At 40.3% G+C, this 23,707-nt stretch overlaps 1 protein-coding gene across 2 annotated transcripts in view; it reads right to left on the bottom strand.

Annotated features, from left to right (window-relative positions):
* The window catches only part of ARFGEF3 (ARFGEF family member 3), a 91,325-nt gene that overhangs the window by 16,131 nt on the left and 51,487 nt on the right, over window positions 1-23,707 (bottom strand). For both annotated transcript variants that reach the window (XM_054280642.1, XM_054280643.1), the window contains 13 exons: window positions 22,581-22,746; window positions 21,074-21,181; window positions 20,614-20,829; window positions 20,251-20,361; window positions 18,746-18,896; window positions 17,917-18,231; window positions 16,162-16,295; window positions 14,664-14,809; window positions 13,763-13,942; window positions 13,264-13,408; window positions 12,032-12,154; window positions 9,770-9,873; window positions 8,250-8,394 (listed from right to left, as the gene is read on the bottom strand). In XM_054280642.1, the coding sequence (XP_054136617.1) occupies window positions 8,250-8,394; window positions 9,770-9,873; window positions 12,032-12,154; window positions 13,264-13,408; window positions 13,763-13,942; window positions 14,664-14,809; window positions 16,162-16,295; window positions 17,917-18,231; window positions 18,746-18,896; window positions 20,251-20,361; window positions 20,614-20,829; window positions 21,074-21,181; window positions 22,581-22,746 (2,044 nt within the window). The remainder of the gene's footprint in view (window positions 1-8,249; window positions 8,395-9,769; window positions 9,874-12,031; window positions 12,155-13,263; window positions 13,409-13,762; window positions 13,943-14,663; window positions 14,810-16,161; window positions 16,296-17,916; window positions 18,232-18,745; window positions 18,897-20,250; window positions 20,362-20,613; window positions 20,830-21,073; window positions 21,182-22,580; window positions 22,747-23,707) is intronic.

Below are 23,707 nucleotides of genomic sequence, written 5' to 3'. Positions count from 1 at the left end.
GAACAGTGCAAAATGAGTTGGGAGGACAACCCTCATGGTTTAGTTCTGATATATGATACGGAGTTGTGTTTGTGGAATTCCTGCCTGTAGTGAGAGCAATATTTTGTGTAAGATTAATTACAGTGTGGAATTTGTGTAGAAGGCTGCTATTATTTCTGCCGAGGGGCAGACAAGGACAATTTATGGGCAGAAGGTCAACTGAGACCTAGGGCTAGAGAAGCCTGTGTAGAGTGCTGGTGTAGTTTTGAGATTTGTGTGCAGTTTTGGTACATTTTTCCCCTGAGAAGGGAAAAGGGGAGGTGTGGTGAGTGTGCACAGTGAAGTGTGTATACATGTGGCCTGTCTGTTTTAACCATGGCTAGGAGAATTAAAGGAATCCCTCTCACACAGTGGTTCGGACTTGATCCATGGGAATTTCTTACTCTGGTGAATCATGGAATAGGTAGAAGAAATGAATGGGAAGGATTTACCTAGAAGGACTATATAAGACTTCTGGGGGCCATTTAGTGTCTTTAGATTGGGAATTTCCTACAGTAGAGAGTTTAGAACTTCATGAAGGGATACATGGAATAGTTTGCCTCTGCGGACATTTCCCTGCAGCCCCTGGTTCATTTAGAGGTCAGCATTGTGCGTGGGTGTTACTGCAATACAATATTTGTGTAGGATGATATTAGTGATATTCTGCAGGGCAGTAAAGTGAATGTGCCCTGGGTCAGTGGAAATAATGCCTTAATCGAGCTGATTTTGAACCAGAGATTTTAAAGTTGGTGTGTCTGAAGTCACACTTAGCACCTGAAGATTGGGTTGTGTGAGAAGAAATCTGGGAAAAGACTGCAAGATTTTGTGATGCAAAGTTTAGGTAGAGAGAGTGAGAAATAAGTAGCCAAGATGTCCTATGAAGAAAAATACAAACTGGGGGAGACCGAGTTTGGTAGAGGTTGCTTGTCCGAAGCGCTGCCCTTGTGAACCCTGGGTTTGTTTCTGCTGCATTCAGTGTGAAGAGCTGTGGTACAGACAGACATTTAGGTGGAGGAGACTGAGACAGACACTTTTTTATTCACGTTATTCTAAGGAGACAAAGGCCACTCAGAGAGCTATAAAGATTTTATTGGCAACTGGTCATGAGGGCCACGAAGGTAACAGGCTGTTTGAATCATTGAAGAAGGGGGCTTCAGGTAATTTAGGGAAGCCAGCAGAATTAATTAGAACTGAGTGTGCTCAGCCTATTTTTATAAATTAAGACTTTCAAATGAAGACATAGAGTTTACATAAAGTAAAGAAGTGCTGGGAAAAGAAAAATGGGAGCTAACCAGAGTAAAGAAATTTCTAAGGCTAGTCCCTTGGGTTGTATTTTGGCACACTGGAAAGAACTGGTGGGCTGTGGAGGAACTGAAAATAAAAGGAATTTAATTCCATTTTGTAAACAGGTGTGACCACTTTATAGGCCAGAAGGAGTTGTTAGATGGCCACCGGCTGGAACCTTAGACTGTGACATTTTATTGCAGCTGATGTTATTTTTAAGAAGGGAACAGAAATGGTAGGAAGTAACATATGCTGATATGTTCTTTACTCTCTGGAATCATCCTGAGAGGCAGAGAGATTGCAGAATTAAACCTTCCTCTGATCCCCTGATATTGGCCCTTGAGAAGAAATAGAGGAAATAGAGGGAAACCCAAACGATGTTGCAGTGCTTGTTCAATAAATCAACATTGAACCCATCCTTACGAAGTTTATCATAAGGAGGCACAAGAACAGGAATTAGCTGACCTGTTTAGGCCTCCCCCTAAAAGACAAGAGTGATCAGGAGTGGGTGCAGACCTGGAAGGACTGGCGACCCTAATTCCAACTCCAGTTCCTTCTTCCCCACATAGCCCCACAGCATTTCAGACTAGGAAGCAAGTAAAGGAAGCACTAAAGAAACAAGCTAAGCTCTCTGCTCCTCCACTTATTATTGAATCACATAAACCATTATTAGTGTTATATCCTCCATTACATTATAGCGACAGTGAAGATGAGGAGCCCTCCCCAAACGGTGCCATGGCATCCCCCACCAGAAAATAAACAAAAGAAAAAATACAAGCACCTTTATGGGCGGCAATAGGACCTGAAGGAAGGAGGATGTAAGTTAAAATCCTGTTTTCTACTATTGATTTAGAGGCATGGGAAAGGCTTGCCAAGAACTACCGGAGCGATCCGAGAGGCACGGCTAAACAATTAAAATATATGATGAAACAACACAACCCAGATTGGGCTGACATTCTATTACTGTTAGATGCTTTGACTGAGACAGAGAAGCAGTTAATTTTGAAAACAGCTGGCAACTTAGTAGAGGATGCTTGTAGAACAGCACAACTTGATGTTAAGGAGTTTTTTCCCCTCCAGGATCCATGATGGGATCCAAATAAACCAGAAGATTTGGCAAAATTGGAACATTATCGAGACCTTATAATAAAAAGAATGGAGAGGGCAATCTCTAAAACCATAAACTGGCTGGCCCTATGTAAAGTGAAACAAGATCCTTCTGAAAGTCCTTCTGAATTTTTAGATCACTTGCATAAGGCAATGTGTCATTATACATCTTTAGATCCTGATTCTCAGGACAGGATACAACAGTTAGCAAATTTGCTTTTGAGACAGTCCACAGGGTACATCAGGCATGAGCCTCAGAAGATCCAGAGGCCAAGGGGGTGAAATTTAAAAAACTTATTAGAAGAGGCATGGAGGGTTTTTAGCAATGGAGAGGAAGGGTACAAACAAGGGATGAGAAAACTAGTAGAAGTAGTGAGAGAAGGAGAAAAAGGGAGATGTGGAAAAGGACCACCAAAACAAGGTCTGCCTCGGCTTGGGAAAGATCAGTGTGCAGGAAAATTGGTCACTGGTAAAACCAATGTCTGGAACAGAGAAAAGGTGATTAACAAAGAAGAGGAAACCCCAAAGGGAAGGCGTGGTTGTGCAGGTCAAAGCAGACTGAGGGGGACGAGAGGGTCTCACTCTAGTAGATCCTCTGGTTAAAATCAAGCTAGGGAATAAAGGAAAGAAAATGGAGTTTTTGGTAGACATGGGAGCAACATATTTGATGTTAAATAAAGCTTTAATACCTATAATAGACAATTGTGTTATGGTAAAGAGGGCAACTGGTCAATCTGAAAAAGCATAATTTTGCAAACCATTCAAATATAAACTTGGAAAGCAAGAGGGAATTCACAGATTTTCAGATATGCCCAGCACTCCAAAGGCACTGTTGAGTAGGGATTTGTTGGAGCAGCTAGAAATAAAAATAATATTTAAAAATGGGGAGGTTATTTTGGAGGTTAAAGAACAACAGTATGTAGAAATGTTGAGTTTAATATTACAATTAATGAAACAATTCATAAGACCGGTACTGAAGATGAAGAAAAGGTTAACAAGAAAATAATGGATCAGGTATTGCCTGGGGTATGGGCTTCTAGTGTATCAGGAAGGGCAAGGAACACAACCCCTGTGGAGGTCAGGCTTAAAAAAGGAAAGCTCTCTGAAAGTAGCTATCATGCACATCAAGGCACACCAGAAAGTGAGCTCTGAGCATATCTGAGTGAAACCAGAGTGTATCCCACTCAGCTTTAATTCCAGATGGACAAATTTTTCTAGAAGGTGAGCCAAAGTATAACAAGAAGTATAACAAAGTACAACAAAGTATAACAAGAGACTTATTGAGACTGAGAATGGGAAATACAATCAGGAAAGATGGGCCATAACACAAGAAGGGAAAGGAAAATGTGTAGTCCTCTCCTATTTGTTATGGTCACTATTAAAAGAGGAGCATCAGAAAACCCACTGGGGAATAGACATTTTGTATAATTATTTAAAAGATAGGATTGTAGCCAGAAATTTACAAGGTACAGTTATTCAAGTGACCAAATAATGTAGTCTTTTGCCTCCAAACTAACCCCAAAAATATTCCCAAATCAAAACTTGGACAAATTGGAAGAGGCTATGGGCCTGGGCAACAGTGGCAAACTGATTTTTCAGAACTTCCCAGGGAAGGGGGTATCGATATTTATTGGTACTGACAGATACCTTTTCAGAATGGCTGGAAGCCTTTACTTCCAGAACTGCCAAGGTGCAAGAGGTAACTAAAGTACTGTTACAGGAGATAACAGTATAACACGCTTTGGAGTCCCAGCCACAATATCTTCAGATAGAGGGCCACACTTCATTTCAAAAATTGTACAGCAAATTAGCTGCCAATTGGGCATATATTGGGAACTCCATACTCCATATCGTCCCCAGTCAAGTGTCCAAGTGGAAAAAATGAATCATTTAATCATGTAACAAATTATAAGGCTATGGCAAGAAGCAAAATTACCTTGGCCCCAGGCTCTTCCGTTAGTATTACTGCGAATCCAGACTAAACCAAGGACAAAAGAAAAATTAAGTCCTTTTTGAGATATTATATGGAAGGCCATAGGGGGTACAAGAGGAAACACCAACCCCACCAGGGGAAGAAACCCTACACAGCTACATGATGGCCTTAAACAAACAACTCAGAAATTGAGAAGCATGTGGCTGGGATTTGGAGCAGGGAATTAGGCGGATCAGTACATGACATACAGCCTGGAGACTAAGTATATGTCAACTCTTTTGCAGAGCCACAGTGGAAGGACCATTCCAAGTGCTTCTCACCACTTTTACTGCAATCAAGGACAAAGAACAGAATGCCTGGATCCACCACACCCAAGTGAAAAAGGATCCAGAAGGTGTTTGGAAAGTTACACCGGGTGGTAATGAACTGAAATAAAAGCTTACTTGGGAAACTAAGTACATTGTAAGAAGAAAAGTTAATCCAGTTTGTATTTAAAATGACTTTGTTTCAGAGAATGGCAAGTACAATCTGGAAATTTGTGGCCTTCATGATCATAGCTATGACCATGACTGAAGTTAATGCAGTACCACGTACGTACAATGCAACTGATATACACACTTGTCGAGGAAAAGCTTATGACTCTTACTCCCGTAAGGCTCTGTCAAAAATGCTGAGAGTCACAAATGCATCTGTTTGGGAAGGGAGAAATGTCTGGGGATGTGAATATGCGTTTGTTCAGGATGGGTTCCACGAATTCTACCAAGAACCAATGGAACTCATCTGGATTAGCCCTGAATGTTGTGACAAATGCTTAAGCAACTGTCCTGAATTCAGACTCAGAATAGAAGGATGTGCAGACAAGAACCACAGAATTGACTATAATATAACTCAAGTCTGTGTTGTTCCTTGGAAGTATACAATTAGAACAACCAGAACAACCAATTAGCCTCTACCAAGACAGACTGCCCATACTCAGACTACACTCATTCAGATCCTAAAAGAGATAATTTGACCTATAATTACCAAAATTGGACCATATGCTATTAAAAAGACTGGAATCCAAAGGCTACTGCTTAATCCAAAATGGCCCCTGAAGCAAGTAGAAATGGCAATGCAGGTAAATGCTTCTGCCATTAAACTGGAGTGTACCCCATTTTTTAAGACCTCTTTTATGGATGAGACCACTTGGTTACAGAAGTGTATACTATATATGCTCAGATGAAAAAGAGATTTGACTGGATTATTAAGAACAGGACTGGGGGTTTTGAATACAACATATTCAGAGGTATTAATGAACAAATTAACTGCAGCTGGTAGTGACACAATTAAGTCACAACAGCCTTTACAATCTCCTTTATTAGCTTTAGGTACCACCCAGTGGAAAGTGTCCAAGATACTGCCAGAATGGGAAAATATAGAAGAATGGGACCATGAATTGATAATCAACACCTTGGGTACAGCTACTGAGAATATTTCTTTAGTTCTTAGGTGTGTACAAGCACAATTATGGACGGAATCAGTGGCTGCCTCAGTTATAAAGGAAAGAGGAGAAGGCACCTTTCCTGCTAAGATCTGCAAAATTGTTTGGGTTAATTCTTCTGACTTAGAAGGAGAACTTCAGTCTTGGTGGGTTTTGGTCAATTTTACCTATGATCCTGTCACAAGTGTAGTACTGCTTTTGTTTTGACTATACATAATGCATCAGAGGGTTTAATATACCCAACAGTTGCTTTAAGTTTGAATCATGAAGGAACTGTACTGTATCCTTCTGAACACACAACATGGACACAGAAGGTTGAAGGGAAGTGGCAGACTATTAATATAGAGTCATGTGCCACGAGAAGACAATTAGGATTTATACATGAAGGAAATATGAATAATGATCAAGATACTTGTCTGGATACAGAACAAAGCATTTGTCACTTTGAGGTTCATTCAGTCAACCAGACAACCCTGCTTGTATATACAAGTCAAGGTCGTGCATGCCTCAAAATAGCATGTTCCACTTTAGAGGTAGACAAGCTCACCATAAGTGAAACACAATTTAATCTGTGCATTTGTAACTTCGCCAGAATTGAAGGATGTGATTTCTCCTATCAGGCACCTGCTGTATCACATCAGTATCTAAAGGCAAATTAGATTACTGTGCAAAAAATATCACCTGTACCTACAGGAATGAATTTAACTTTAGTCAAACATTTATCAAAACATGAAGATCTAAAGGAAATTCTTGAAGAAATTAAAATTATGGGAAAGAAGATCTGAATTACAATACATCATGACACAGAGACCATAAGGAGGGTCTTTAAAATGTTAGAGGAAGATATGTCTCACCATTAGTGGGATGTACTTTCTGGATGGTCACCAAAACCAATGGGTATACTTAATGCTTTAGTTCACCCAATTATTGTTTTATTGATTTTAGTTAGCATAAGTTTGATTTTGTCTGTTGTAATGATTGTTTAGAATTTGAGGATGATACAATCACTGGCAAACTTAACTTCATTATCAAAAATGTAGGTGTGGTTTTTAAGAGATTCTTATCACGACTTGGTTAAAGGAAGAAGAATCTGTGTATCAGTAAAAGAATTTACTAACATTGCAGAGAAACAGGGGAATGAATCAAGGGGTTAAGTTAGAAATGTAGCTAGTAAGATCAAGGCCATATATTTTGATTAAGGGCTTAACAAGGAGATTAGGAAAAGAGCAATTATTATCAGATGGGGATAATTGAAGAAAAGACAATATATCCTGTATTTGACTTAGCTGTACTCTTAGAAATCACAGGGAATATATGAAGAATTGTAAAAGGGTAGGAACAAACAAATACAGCTGGCTTCTAACAATGATTGGGCCCAGGAGAGGGAGTTTGGACCATGACCAAGAGGTCACAAAGTCCTGGCAACCAGATAAAGGTGAACAATTTACCATGAGGAAGACCCCTTACTTCATCTTCAGAAGGCCACTGACCCAATTCAAGAAGATGACTGCGCAGCTGAAATGAACATTCAGCTCATTGTAATACCAAGTGGGAGCAGGTGCTGCATATGTATAGGTGTCTGCGTGTCTTTATGAATATGCAGAGCTTTTGTAGATATATGGAGAAGCTACAGTTTTGGAAATTTGCAATGTGTTTGGAGGACTACCTCCCAGTGTGCCCAGTGTGCTGAATAAACATGTCACTTTTCAACTTTAATTAGCTGAAGAGTCTTCTGTCCGTTCACCAGCTGTACTGTTGTGAAGGTCTCCTGAGCCCAGAAGCCATAAGGCTGCAGTCCTCTACTGCTTGGCTCTGTATGTTCTACTTCATCCAACACCTGATTAATGCACAACCCATATAAACCATACAAATAATCAGGAGACAAATGCTGCTTGTGTTTTCTGGAGGTCATAGTGCTTTTTATGGACTTCAGAAATTCACTGTTTATTTCAATAGACCACAGGGCCTAAGTTTGGAAAGATTTAAACAATTATTCTTTATCTTTGTAGACTGTAACTCAATACTGGTATTTTTTTCTGTTAAAGGCATGCCTGCCAATACCAACTCTAAAAGATTTTCCCTCCTTTACTTCAGATGTGGGCTAGAAAGTAGTTTTATGTTAGCTCTCAGAAATACACAATGCCTGTATTACGAATTTCAGGATAATCAAAATCAAAATATTGTTATCTTGCCCTAAGAGAGGGGTTATATTTTTCTTACATATGAACTGTATCTTTTACACAAAGAAGGTGACAGGACCTGAACTTCCAAGCTCTGTGTGCACATGTGGGTGTGTGTAACCAACAAAGAAACAATAAAACGATGAAGTTTTCCCTCCTTCTTGCTTTCAGCAGTTGGCAAAATTTGCAGCAACACATAGAAGAAACAATTGATTAGTTCTGGATTTACTACTTTCAATGCACTTACCAGTGTCATCATCAAAGTCAGAGAGGATGCACTCAATCCCATCCTCACTGCTGGCTGACTGTTCCTGCGCTCTTCGGGGCAAGTTAACCAGCCGGCCACTGAGGAAGATGGGTTTCAAGGGCATTTTATAGATTTTGGCTAACAACTTGGAAGGGTGGAGAAGAGGGGAGAGAGAAAAAAAGAGGAGGTAAATATCCATGGGAAAGTTTGTAAAAGCAATCACATAAAACACAGGTTTGTAAAATAAAATAAAAGGTATGCAAACACAATTAGAGGCCAGAAGTCTTCCGTTCACTGACAAGTAAAACGTTGTCGGTAAAGAGAGGGAGAGCAGCAATTTAAATAAGACATTTCTGAGATGGGAGTGTGCTCTCATCTCATTTGTGAAGGGTAAAGGTTACAATTCCCTGATTGCATCTATGGCCTACAAAGCTCTGTTAGCCATACTACTGCAGGGATAATACCAGCATTTAATCAGTTCTTTCTAAGTAAATAATGTACTTGCAATATACAGCCAAGATTTTTTTTTAGTCATTCCTGTTTTACTTTTAATGGCAAGTTAAAAGGTACAAGAAGATATAAATGTCTGCTTCTAAGGAGGAGAAAATATTTCTCCCTCACTGTGAACAGGAGTTTGTAAGGATGAGGAATAGCAATGTGGTACAAATAGTGTATAGACAGAACATACATTAGATAAATACATGGATGTTTACTAATTTTTTTAGATGAACAAGACAGCAAGTTGAGTTTGGTATGTCTGCTGTTTACTATTGTGAGTTGCCTTATTCTTCCCTTCTTTTCTCAGTCTGCATACTGAATCTACCCTTTCTCTCTGAATTTAGATATTAGGTACTTTCAGCAATGATAGTATCCTTTCTTGTGCTTTTGTACTGTACTCAGAAAAGCATGGCCTGAGTCCAACAAAAAGACCTGCAGGTGCTACAGAAATACAAATAACATTATAAAATCAGACAAAAATTGTCCAGGTAACCCTGGATAATAATATATGCTGTGTGCAAGAAGATTAGAGGAAACATGCCAGCATTCTAATTATTAGAGATTTGACCTGAGCTTCAGGTATGTCTGCATGGTACAAATAAGCTGCTTCTGCATTTCAGAGGGTGCAACCTCTTGTATTTAAAATAAAAGAATTCTCAACTTCTTGTTTTTTGGTTTTTTTTGGTTTTTCATTCACAACACTGTTTATGGTAACTGTTTAAATAAGAATGAATTTAGCTTTGAATTATGTTACTACGATGTTTTGAACATTCACGTTTTCTCACTTGCTCCCTAGGTCTGAGTTTTTTTCTACCTCCTCGGTTTTCCCACTGCTAACTGGCCTGGAAGGTATGATATTCCCTCAGATTCCCACTGTCCACTTGGCAGTGCAGGGTATTACCATCAGGGTCACTACAGACTCTGTTGGGCTCATACAAATCATCCAATGACTGATGCAAAGCCTGCAGGTTAGAATTATTTCCCAGGCCAGGTTAGTGCCTGTGTAAGATTGTTCATCATACCTGAGAACATCTCCTGAGGTAATCAAGCGCGGGAAGGCACAAGTCTGTAGATGCAGATCCTGATCCTGGCACACAGTCACCCATCTCCTTACAATCTACTTCCCCTGGGGACAGGAAAGGCAGCATTGGGAAGGACAGAAGAAAAACAGTAAGTAGAGCATTAATTTTCTTTTCTCATTCAGTTACACCCTAATAAACAGAATCCAGAAAACACCCTTTGTTTGATCTTCTTAGATGACAACCAGGTGACCCACACACAAACAATACAGTAATACTGGTCATAGTTTGTACACAAATTTTTATATGAATAAATGCTTTAATAAACATATGCCTATTTAATATTTCTTTAGCAGAGTCTTTGGAAGTTCTAATAATCATATATTGTATTATCTGCCATATTGACTCCATTCCACTGTCTTCCATGGGTGTAGGAATTAATTACTTTTATTAAGCATTGCTCAGTTACTGCAGTATTTTTTTCTATTCATTTGTACCCCACTGCCCGGAAAATTCTTCTACCACAAGTTCTTCCTATTAGTTTATTTACTGCTTAAATCCATCATTTTATATTTTGTATACTACACTTTCTTCTGCTGTCTAATGCAGGCATCAAGTCTCACAGTATGACTGTATGACACACATCCTTCAACTGTATGACACATATCCTCAGGTCCTAGTGCCTCTGTTGATGGTATTCCTAACTTCAATCGGCAGACTGCTCCTCTCAGTCCAGCTTCACTAAGGGAATTCAATAAGCAGAGCAGTTCCAAGGCATCCTGCTGCAGAGCTCCTCTCTGGGTAACTCCATTCACTCCATCATTTTCCCTGTCTGCCAGTCTGCTTGTCTCATCTCAGCTAAAGTTCTGTCCACCTTAGAACACTTGGCTCAAAACCATTTTTCCAGTTTAGCCAAATACTTCTCCTTCAGGGCCAAATCTGGAGCGTGACTAAATGCCTATCGACATTAACATTTTCTTGCCTTGAAAAGTTATTCCTCTCATAAAAAGCACAAGATAAATATTAAAATTTTTACTAGATCCTACCTGTTCTCCTTTCTCTATATTTATTTGCTTTTTCTATGCTCTTAACTATTCACTCCATAATGTATTTTAAAGTTTTGTCTACTATTGAGATCAGCCAAGACAGCCAATGAAGTTTGAATCCTTTAGTTTTACAATAAAATGCACATAGTATGGCATTGTATTTGTTGATGTTTCCCATAGTCCTATTACCTTTAATACAAAAAAAGACCTTGATTTTTGATATGAAACCACAATGGGGTCAAAATTATCTTATGAATGCAAGAAACGTAAAGAAATATAAGACAGGCTTTTAAGCTCTGCAGAAAAAAACATGAGTTCCCTCTATTGGTACTGGACATGTACGTTTATTTCTCTTTTGTAGTAATAACTACAATTACAACTACATCACAAGGTGAATCCTTCCCCCATTTAAATCAATGGTGAAATAGGTCAATGAAACAAGAGTAACACTAAAGAGTAGATCTTCTGCACCTAGGTGCTTAATTTAAATCAAAATGAGTTGCTCACAGACCTAGATTGTAAGACATGTTGGTTTATTTCCAACCATCTCTGTGAATTAATTTTCACATTCTCATCTCCGTGAATTAGCATTCATAAAGAAACCAAAAGCTCAATTTTATCACTACTTAGAAGTTCTATAATTTACATCCACAAAAAAACCCCAACATTGTCACAGTTCAGTGAAAAGTGTCAAACTCTAATGATCAAGGCAAGCCACGGATCACCAGCACGGGTGCAGAATGACCCAGCACCATTTGCCTTTGTTCTGAAGGCTGGTGAAGCATGACAATTACTCTGCAGAGTCACCCTGACATGCTATGCCTGGTCTCTGCTGCCCACAGTGTAAAACATGTCCTGCTGTTGCAAACAAGCCATGCTGTCTCTGCACAATGCCAGGCCATTTCTGCAATATTCTAGGTTTGGATGCTTTTTTGTTTTATTATTTACATGAATATAAAAAAATCCTGGTGTAAACTAAGATCAAATTAAGAAGCAGACACCTAATAGTGAGATGCATCTTCGCTGCTATAAAAACTTGAAGAACTGATAGTATTAAAAATGTTACAGAAATAATCCCTTGGTCTTCATTTATTTTATTTTTTTAAAGCGTTCTGGACTCAACATCTTCAGTGCCTCTCTCTTTCCTACCATGCTACATATTACATAATTGAATTATTCTCTTCTGTGGGATATCATGACTTAATAGGAAAATATTTACCCAGTCCTTTGACAAACTTCATAAGGCACATAATATAACTGGTGGCAGCGTTGGCAAAGACCTGGATGTTGTCTGTGTTTAGAAATGCTTCAAAGACATCAAACACTGGAGCCTGGCGTTTCCCTGTGGAGATAACAAGATGAGAACTCTTTCTCACACCTCCTTAAAAATAATTTTCCAACCATTTTTCAACAGTTTAACTGAATCTAAAATCTTTTCTATTCTGGGCAGAGACAGAAATAATCTTAAAAGTAAAATCTTCTCTTGCTCCTGGGGCAACTTGTGTAGCCTTTCATAGGAAGTGACAGACTCCCTTCTTTGCCCAGTCTATGACAAATACCAGTTTATGCCTGCTCAAATGGTAGGAGCAGGTTTGAGCTCTTGAACTCAGGAGCTAATATTTCTGAGGTATTATATATATATACTTTGGTGGAGGTTTCTGTTTAGTTTCTGGTTTAGTTTTTGATAACTTCCAAGATTACATCAATCATTCAGACTATAGAGTAACAAAATAGCCTTGATTTTCCAAAGTAGATTATCGTCTTCAAAAGCTGTGTACACCAGCATTCAGCATCAACCATAACAGATCTCAATGACTAAGTTTAGAAGGAAAACCATATCCCTTACATGTGACTTGTCACATTTAAACCTGCCTTCTAATGCGGCAAAAGAACAGAAAAAATTGATTTTACCATATTACATATTTCCATACAGCAAACATTTCCGGGAAGGATGCACATTTTTACAGAAATGTGGTCAGTAATAGCACTAGGAATCTGTAAGCTTTGTGATCAAATGCCTGGACAAGCACTTGCCCACATTATCATATGAAGTTACCCTGAGGTACAGAGCAATAGCTTTCATACAATAGGGAAGACAGTTCACATGCTGCTTGGATACAGTCCTTTTTCCAGTAAGACAGTGACAAATGCTCATCCAAGCTCAGTACCCTTGCACTACTGTCTTGCTCAGACTTGTCCAAGTAGGTTTTCTCTCATTCAAATAATTTTCTCATTCTTTCTCATTCAAATAATTTGTTAGAATGTAGAGGACAAAAGGTCAGAACAATATATCTGCTTTCCTTCCTACCCCAACTATCAAGTCAGATGCTTTGGTACAGTTCTGGAGTATTGTAGTGCCACTTTGAGTTTAGGCATTTCAATATATTGTGTTAGTTACTGTGTCCCCCAGGGAATCAAAAGCATATTTGAAACAGTGCAGAAAGTTCTTACCCATAGAGTATTCTCCTACGAGGTACTCCTTGACCTCTGACTTGCTGCTGCTGTGCACTGTTTCCAGGGCACTGAACAGGGGTCTCCATCCCGACTGGATCTGGGTAGAACACATTTCCACCAACTCTCCTATAGACGTGATCACCTGCAGCCAGTGTAGGAGGGGTTAAAATAAAAGAATCAAAAACCAGAACGGATATACAGATGGATCTTCAGAAGGAATGTTTTGAAGCACATTCCTAGACCTCACTATGACAATCTAGATTATTCTTTAAATTGTTTTAGATAGTAGAAAATCTTTATTTAATTGCTTAAAAAGCCAGGTCTGCCGTCTCTGTGCTCTCTCACAATGCTGGATTAGGTAGGCAGAACACTCCCAGTTCTTTGAAGATGATTAAGGGGCAGCATTCAAAGGGAATCTGGGCAACACTCTCAGTCCGGAAACCATTCTTATATCCATGGAGACCAGATACAGACCCATTCATCAGAGCTAACTTGCCTGGTCTTGGACATCCTCATCACAGAGCTCCAGCTGCATGATGCGCTCAAAGGGGCGGAAAAGTGCCTCGTTGAAGTGAAAGTGAGAAGGCTCGTTCCAGTCCATCAGCACTTCCGTGAGGATGTCATGGATGAAGGAGACAGCCTTCTGAGACACGTGTCTCTCCTTGTGACAGGCAGCCTGCAGGGAAAGGAGAAGGATTAGACTGTGTCCAAGCAAAAAATTTGCTTTTAGTCAGACATTTTCAAGGGAGGTAAGCCCTACAGGTTACTGAACCTTCAAAACAGCTTCATCACTGATGTGACCAGGGACCCTGCTGTAATGAAAACAGGAGACTACTGCCCTGGAAACAGATGTCTGAGACTCTGAGCTGCCTAGAGGTCCACAGATGTATGAAAGTTGGCTGGCAATTAAAAACACATAGAGCTAAATATAAATAAATTAAATACTAAAACCCACAGAACAGAACTTGTGTGAAATCTTGTTTTTTGTTTGGACTGTGTGACCCTTTTTCTCTTCCAAAGGTAGCAGCTGAGCTGGCTTTATATGGAAAAAGAAAATCTGCATCCTTTTATAGGAAGAACTGCAAGGATGCAGACCTTGACTGGAATATAAGCAGATGGAGGAGTCACTTAGAGCCCCTTGGGGTGGTTTCAGTTTTTTCTCCAGGCACAATTTGCATTGTATTGCAGCGTTTAACACCCTGCCCCTGCCCATTTCAGTCACTTACAAGCACACTCTTTGGTGGCAGTATTGCAATATATGACACAGTGTATCCAACACAGAGCAGATTTGACAATGTTGAAGGTTGCTATACATTTTAAGAGCTATCAAGCCTTCTTCATCTTTCTCAGCTTTGTGGCTTTGTGCACACATTCCCATTTTTGTTCCCCATTCCTACCTCTACGAGGTGAGGAGCCACCAGGCTCCAGCAGCGCATGAGGTGGAGCAGCGGGCGGGATTTACTCCTCACAATTCTGAGCATGGCATCACCAAGCCGGAATAAGTGAAGAGCACTTCTCCTGTCCTGGGTAGATTTTACTTCACCTACAAGAAAGTATAAGAATAAATGGAAGCTAAGCATTAGCTGCTCCTCCACTCCTAAATGTCTGAAGAAGAATTAGAAATTACTGATTAGTGATTGATAATTAATAAGCTTTAGTGGGGGCAAGAAAAAGGAAAAAAACCCCAAAACCAATGTAAAACACAGCCTATGCCTATGTAGATAAAGGAATAGGAGATGGACCCAAGTTTAAAGGTTACTAAACCTACTTTAAGTGATCACTTTTTTTGCAAACATACGTAAGACAAAGGCTTGGCAAAGTCTTGCAGAAAAGTTAAGCAAGGAGTTAAATAAAATGATATTAAGACACAAAGTGGTAGTTGTGAAAGGTTTTGGTGACATCTACAGGAAAGATTATAAACTGCAAATTATTTGGCTTGGGTATTTAATTTTGTATTTCTTATTAAGCAAGGGATACAAAGAACAGAATGTAAGAAAATGCTTCTCTGTTCCACAGTCACTAACACTTGTTATTTCCTGTTGAAAGGGATTCATCTTCCATTGCTCTTACAACATTTGGAAAGACACTTCATCCTCTCATTTCAAATACACTTTACACTGCTTTTATCTCTAACAAAAGACGTAATCAGGGGACATATCACTTTTAAAATAAAAAATAGCACTTAATTCCTCTATTTTAATTTTAATTTCAGTATTAAAATGACAGTTGACTGACGACTACATAACACGAAAAGATGAAACCTATTAAAGCTAGAGTAATGAACACTGAGGTCTGGAGACAAGTAAGACCAAAAAACCCAAAATCCTGAAGTGTGATACCAAGAAAACAACAAGCAGCACTTCAGGGAGAGAGGAAACCAATTAAATTGGAGACTCAGAAAAAAACAGCATCTGCCACAGGACAAAACAAAACCTGTATTATTTATGTAACTTCTGATTGATGTGAGGTACATGCTCTACTCTGTTGGGGAAAATCAAGCAGGACAAACCCCACTGCTTTAACAATCTTCATTTGTGTGCTCTGTTCTCTATTGCCCATTTCCTGAACACATCTAAGGTTATCCTATGTCAAATATGAAACCTAAATCCACTGTCTTAAGTCTAGACTGACCCAAGTTTCCATACTGGTCTGGGTTCAAAAATAGAGCTGTGATTATATATTGGCACACAATTAACACCCCCCAACGTCCAAGAACCAAATGAATGTCCTGTGATGTGTTTCAAAGCAGGTGTGGATGTGGTCTCTGTCCAAATAAAATGCTCAACTTTTTCTGAAGACAAAAAATTGCTCCCACAATTGTAATAAGAAAGATTAGTCCTGTAAGCAGTACAATTATATATAAAACACTCTGTACAGGATCTTCAGGTTATTTACCTGGCATTGCTAGTGAGTAATCAACTGTATCCGTGACTGAATGGAAAAGCTGGGCCTGAGAAGCCTTCTTGAGCTGGTAAAGGAATCCTGCCAATGCCGTCAAGTTTAACTTGTCCGCAGCATCTTCAAAAAGCCTGTAGGTAAAGAACAGAATCTAACTGAAAAATTCATGAGATGCAAACTTAAATGTGTATGTAAGAGGAAAACTCCTGTCTGTTTGTGGCTTCTATACGTTGGCTTTCCTGACACATTGGTTATTGGGGGCTTTTTAATTTATACAATGCTGCAGCAAGACTTTGATCTAGAAGCTTTATTAATTGGAGGATGGAAAGCAGGTTGCTGTGGAATCAACCAGAACCCTTTCAAGATTCACTACAGTGTTAAAACAGAAAGTCACTTTTTCCAGTTACATAAGGCATTTATGAACCAGTAATCAAAAAACCAGTTGAAACATGCACAGTTCTCACAACACATATCATCATAGCTTCACTAACTTTAGAGTTACACCAGTGTGCTCCATCTGAAGTTACCAACCCCAACCTGAAAAATAAATTAATTCAAGCCTTAAACCTAAGGTTACCGTACCTGAATTGCTACTTTGGAATATTTTGCTGAATTTGGCTGCGGTAGAGTTAATTTTTTTAACAGAGGCATGCATGGGGCTATGCTTTGGCTAACAGTGACAAATACAAGCAAGAGTTGTTATTTTCAGCTGAAATGGGCTCCTAAGATTTAACAGTTAAAATCGGTACACATACAACAATAAGTGTGGTTACACTGGAGGGAAGATCCACAGAGATTACAGTGAAATTTCATATGGTGCATCCAGAAATTGACAAAAATATGATTCTCTGTTATTGCTTTTCATGAAAAACTTTTCTACAGTCCTAAGAAACAAGGGATTAAATCCCAACAAACATTTGCATTTAAGTAAAAGGGTAGAAATGAAACCAGCATCATTAAAATTGCTATTTTAATGTATACAGTATTGCTACAGTATTGCTATTCTCTAATCCTCAGACCCAAGCTGCATTGTAAGCTTCCTAAATAAAAGGTATTTTCTTGCCCAGAGTAAATTTCTACAAGCAGTTTATGCAGTACTTTTGGCTCTGAATTTACACATAACACCTTCCTAGGGGCAGAGATCAAGATGAAAAATATCAGTTGGATCAAAAAGGTAATTGCAAGGAAACAAACCCAGGAATTTTCCAACTGCAACCTGGGCTGTTTAAAATATAGCAGAAATAATATCAGCCGGCAGGCCATGATGAAAGGACATTCAGACAGCCATTCTGTGACCATACTTGGCTCCCTTGCTCCTTTGGACACACTAGGGAAGCCTGACAAACCGTCCATGCAGCCCTGGCAGAAGCAGCTGCTTTCTGACTGACACTGGTCTTGTCAATCAGTCCTTTGCTGCCAGGACAAGACATCCCTTTACTCTGCTTAACTGAATACAACATATCAATTTACACGCAAGAAAGAAATCCACCACTCTTGGATGCATTTGATTTGACTGGCATATTCACTGCTGTGCACAGACACACAGCTCAGTACTTGCAGGTAGTGCAGAGATGAAAAAACCCCAGGTCTTTTAGAAACTGCTGGTTGTGACAAACACTCAGCTCTTTTGTGAAATTCAACTGAAGCAAGTGGCTGAAATGAACAAAGATTAGGCCCACTGCAGCAGAGAAAGGGCCATTTTGGTACTGCTTTGGGAACAAGGATTCTGGCTGCTGACAGCAGTGCTTTTACCTGTCAGCCTGTGTGGAGAGCGTGAGAACAGCCTTGGCAGCACTGGTACCACACAGCAGACTGCCTCCACGGAAGTCAAAAGCTCTGCCCTTACTGCTGTCCTTGATGAGATCCTGGATGGAAACTGGCTGAATGACAGGGTGGCTGCTCAGGGTGGTCTCTTGCTCGGGGGTCAGTGCCTGAGGAGCCTCCCCAGGCTCAGAGTCCGGGTGCTGCCCTCCAGGTGCTTGCTGGGACTGGGTGATGGTAAGGGAGGGCTGGGCAGCACCATCACTGAAGTGGGTGTGCTCCAGTGTGCTGATGTACTCACACACCCTGGGAACACACAGGAGAAGCAAAAAATTAATAAACAGGAGAAGCAAAAAATTAATAAACACCCCAAAACAACTCCTGCACAAAAACTCCAAATATAACACCCCAAAACAACTCCTCCCTGCACTAATCACAGGACATTTCCCTCAAACCACAAACAGATGCTTTCTAACTCTCAAACAACACAGAGATAACCTTTCTTCTTACACATAGATAACTTTTCTTCTTTGGCCTCCCATGTGCCTAGATAGCAAATAGTTTGGTGGAAGTGTCTAAAAAGCCCATTAAGGTTCCTGGGTCTGCCACAGTCTTCTGGTAACTTTGAAGCTTCTAAGCATTTTGTGCCTGTGTAGTGGTGGAAAACAGCACCATCTTTTCTTTTAGAGATATTGACAGTTAATTCACTTTGACACTGTTTATACAGAACATCCAGAGATTGCAAAGCCCATTTTCTCAGTCCCTTACTTTCAGGCAACATGGCCTGAATTCTGGCTATTTTGGGAAAGCTGGTGAGTACCTGAATACATGAGGCCAACAGTCCTGATTATGGCTTCCCATCTCCAGACCCACATTAAGGACTGCATCCATACACAAAACATGAGCAGTGTGCAGGCAGACTCCCTGCACTTTCCCCATCTGCTCCAGTTTCTGCTCCACTTTCTGTTTCACTGTAGCATAAAAAAAATAAATAAAATTAGCTTCTTCAGCTTTTAAACAAACACTGGTTTGTATACAGGGTGATGACATCTATAAAAGAACATGAATTTTAGGCAAAAAAACCCCAACCAAATCAGAGAAATCCATTTCTTCCTAATAAACCTAAGGTAGCTTTAAAACTAAAATCCTTTTTGACTGAGCCTATATTCATGAAGAAAAGTATGAAAAAGTGAAAATCCATGCTAGATTGACACCCTCCACCCCCAAATTCACATCCTGCTGCCCACAGAACAGTTGCAGATTGCCAGTGGTATTTCTCTTCAGAGATGGCTGACTGGGTATTTATTTTTACCAAAATCTCCTTTGGTATGGAAAAAAAATAGCATTTGTGGATTTCATATGTATTTCCATACAAAAAAAAAATCACCAAAAAGCTCTTACCAAAGTAAAACTAATCTTTATTCGAACTACAACCATTTGGTTCTATTTATTTTTTCTGAGAACCCCTGTAAAGCTTCATTTTCATGCTGCATTGGAATGGAAACAAGTTTTGAAGCTTTGCAGGCTTTCACAGAGCAGATCTGTTTGCCTCTGGCCACTGCTGCTGCCTCCTCTTTGATTCAGCATAGTCTGGCCAACTCACTTCAGCCATGTCCAGCAGAGCAGTCAAAAGCTTGTTTAAGCTCAGGCCTTTTCAGTTTTGTTTTCTCTACCAAAACACCAAATTTAAGTACCAAGCAAGGTCTTTTGTGCAACACTCTTTTGTTATGGGCTTCTTGCCATTAGAAATTAGACATAAACAGAGAAGTTTTGTGTACTTCTTCAAATAGTCACTGGAGACAACCACTGGGTTTGAAATGGTGGTACAGAGATGCAGAACTTTTTATATGCTAAAAAGGCACCATTTTTTATTCCATTTTAATCTAACATGATCCAGAAACAGTTTTAAATATCTGAAGATGACGACAAAAGATAATCAAGGATACAGGATACAACCACACAGGGAGAGCGATGCAAACTCAGTTTACATTACCACCCAACACACAAAAATCCCCAAATAACTGTTTCTCTGATGCTCTCTGGTTGCACTAGCATCACAAGGTTTAAAAAGCACATTGAAAAATGCTGCTGGCTTATGCATTGTTCCACTGATATAAGTTCCATATAGAACATAATTAGTGGGACATAATGTTAAGAACTTAGGACAGCAGGCATGTACTGAAGACACACATCCTATGTGCCTGCAAGCAAGTGGTGTACAGCAGAACAACAGAGGGAAGTGCCACTCATGTGTGGCAAAGTGCTCTCCAGTTGCAGCTTCACAGGCAATGTAAGATGAGGTAGGTAATTCAATCATGTAGTTACCTTGAGCTATAGTATCACTGGGTTCTTGGATTTCTTTTTCTTCTTTCTCTTCTTGGACACAGGAGGCTGCAGACATTTGGGCAAGAGCAGATGCACAGTTGGCAGCAACTCCTGTAAAGCAACAACACAATTACTCTATGGCCAACATTTCCTCCCCAGTCCCATACAACCTCAACAAGAAGTAGGGTCAAGAAAAGTTGGCTAGATATGCTTATACTGTAGGGCACTCTATGCATATTGCAACCATCCATGTTCCTATTCAAAAGTGGAGCAGGATGCCGCATTTCCTTCTCCCAAATTCCTTCAAGGAAAGTTACCATCCCATTCTATGAATCTGCCATGACATCCCCCATGCAGCCTTACCCAGAGCACAGCTCAGCCGGGCTGCCCTCCTTAGTCCATCCAGGCTCACGCAGATGGAGTCCTTCTCCTTCTGGTTCTGCTCTTTGGCTCCTTCTGCTCCCAAGATGAAGGCCAGCCCCTTGGAGCTGCCTGCCATGCGGCCAGTCAGCGGGGTGGACAAAGTGTCAATCAGGTTCTTCCAACAGCCAATTAAAATGTATCGGGCAAAAGCAATTCCTAAAGTGGAAAAAACATTAATAATATTACTACAAGAAAAAGGCACAACAGAAGCTTTATCATTAGTGGTAAAAAGCCAAGTCTCATTTGTCCCCTACAGGCTGAACTGCCAATTCACATGTACCATGTACTGATATACTTTCTTTTTAAACTGTTATTCTACACTATTTATCTGCATATGGTTTTGGTACATAACAACCCACTGGTGGATAACACACTTGTACTTTTATTACAGTCTTAGTACCTGCAACAACAGAATCATCTGTCTTCCGGTTCTGGGAAAGAGGAGATTGAGCTGAAGCAGATGCCATCAATTGGCCGCCGATTGCACTGCTGCCCAAGCCATCGATGTCTGCCAGAATATTAAAAAACATCAGATTACTGTTTGCCACACAGATGGCAGGAGGAAAGCACGTCTTACTGGCTCTGTGTTCAACTAAGTATTAGCATTCCTGACTTCTCAGGTGTGATTATTTTGTTACTCTTTTTGGCAGCCTTCTAAAGCCTTGGTATAAACATGAGCTGTGGCACCTTAGGCTTTGCCATGTATAACCAATGTTTTGTTGAACAGGGGAGACATCCCACTCTCACAAGCTGCTCTCCCCCCTCTTCAAGTACACAATGAACAGAACTTCCAGTAGAGATTTCAAGGTATTACAGTTCAGAACTTACCACACACTTAAATCTCTGCATTTCTTAGTATAATATTTCAAATCTTGCTAAGTTCTGTATTTAGATGCTTTCAGACCTCAGTCTGAGTCCTCAAGATGCACTGGGATCCTATTTCCTAAATGTGATTTTTAGTAGATCGGTGTATGCTCAATCTCAACAAAAGAAATACAACCCTTTCTCCAACACAACTAAAGTGCCATTTCTCACAGAGGAATTTAATGTTAGGGAAACCAGGTTGATTTCCTTTCTAACAAGCCCCATCTCCACATCTGTGTAGCATTTTTTCCACGTGTTTCTTCCCTCTTACCAGCTCAGTAGTTAAAAGCAACACTAAGCTCAATACAACAAGCAAAAAACTTTCAGAACAGTGGCCTTTGATCACCACTTACTGGCTCAGCTGAAGTCATTGTTTTCCCTGCATACACTATTTTAATTACAGACACATTAAAGCAGACAGTGCATTTTATATCAATACAGTATCATACACATCCTGCTGCCTTTCAACTGATACAATTTGATTTTTTTCCCCTCAAATGAAGCTAAAGATTGTTTCTAAGCACTTGTGTTCCAGGTTTTCAGCTTCTCTCTAGTGCCATTTGCCATATCCCTGGCATAGCTCAAGCCTGAACCAAGGGGAGTCTAATCTGTGGAAGGCTTCCAGGATCAGATGCCACTATTTATATTTGTACTGCACCGCAGGCATACTGAAATGGCTTTGCTGTGACATCAAGAAAACAGTTTATCATTAACAAGTATCAACTCTACCAGAATTGAAGGTAACAGAAATAAGAAATGTTTTGGTTCAGTGAAAAAAACTACTCTCCCTGTCTCCCAGGGACAGTTTTGATTTTTTTTTTAACCTATGCTTCAGAACCACTCTGATGAGCCAAATCAAGCACTTAAATACCTGCCACAGCTAGGTCTGGCTCCTTCTCAACTGATAAATCCACGAGACACCACATATTGCATGATGACATGCTGTTCTGTGTGTAATGCAATAAAGCAGTGTTGTAGCTTGTCATTGTAGCTTGTTTTAGACACATTTGGAAGTTAGTCTTGCCATGATAAATTGCACTGACCTGTCAGCATGCTGATAAGTGGAAGGCTGTGCTCCTCAGGGCTTCCCCAGTATCCAGCTTCCCCTAGCATGTTCCTTTCTAGTACCTGGTGGTACAGTTCTTCAACCCATGCCTGGGAAAATACCATCAACACTCCACTGGATTGGACCTGCTTCATGAACTCCTTCTGCAGAGAACCATAAAAGCCAAATGTAAGACAACAGTGTAAGCCCTACAGCATCCCCAGATCTACTTCTGAGTAAGGGATTTCAGAAGTAGAAATTAAGTTATGAAAATAATTAACTGAGGATTGCAATCTTAGAATTGTTAAGATTGGAAAATATCTTTAAGATCATTAAGTCCAACTGTCAGCACAGCACCATCACCACATTCACCATTAAACCATGCCCTGAAGTGCCATACTCACATGTTTTTGAATGCTTCCAGGGGTAGTTTGTTCTTCTTCCTTACAAACCCATCCATGAAAAGAAATTTCCTGGTATCTAATCTAAACCTTCCCTGGCACAATATGGGATAATTTCCTCTAGTCCTGTCGCTTGTTACCTGGGAGAAGAGTTCTACCCTCACCTCACTACACCCTCCTTCAGGGAGTTGTAGACAATGAGAAGCTCTCCTCTGAACCTCCTTTCCTCCAGGCTAAACAAAGTGGCAGCTCCCTCAGCCACTCCTCATAGGACGTGGTCTCCAGACACTTGACCAGCTTTGTTGCCCTTCTCTGGACTCTCTCCAGGACCTCAATGTCCTTCTTGTACTGGGAGTCCAAGACTGAACACAGGATTTGATGTGCAGCCTCACCAGTAGAAGGACAATCCCTGCCCTGGTCCTGCTGGCCACACTATTCCTGATAACAGGCCCAGGATGCCACTGGCCTTCTTGGCCACCTGAGCCCACACTGGCTCATGCTCAGTTGGCTCATAAACACTCCCAGGTCTTTTTCCCCCAGGCAGCTCCCCAGCCACTCTGCCCCAGCCTGTAGTGCCACACTGGGTTCTTGTGACTCAAGGGCATGATCTGACACTTTACCTCATTGACCCTCACACAAGTGGCCAAGCCCCATCAGCCCAGCCTGTCCAGATCCTTCTGTGTCTGTCTCTGCAGTGGAGAATGACATGAACATGAGCAGCTCT

Source organism: Melozone crissalis, unplaced genomic scaffold, assembly GCF_028551555.1.
Source record: "Melozone crissalis strain CALT ecotype California unplaced genomic scaffold, PUWL_Pcris_2 ptg000027l_1, whole genome shotgun sequence".
Classification (NCBI taxonomy): Eukaryota; Metazoa; Chordata; class Aves; order Passeriformes; family Passerellidae; genus Melozone; species Melozone crissalis.
Note: the sequence above shows the minus strand (reverse complement) of the source record. Positions and strands in the feature narration are given on the sequence as shown.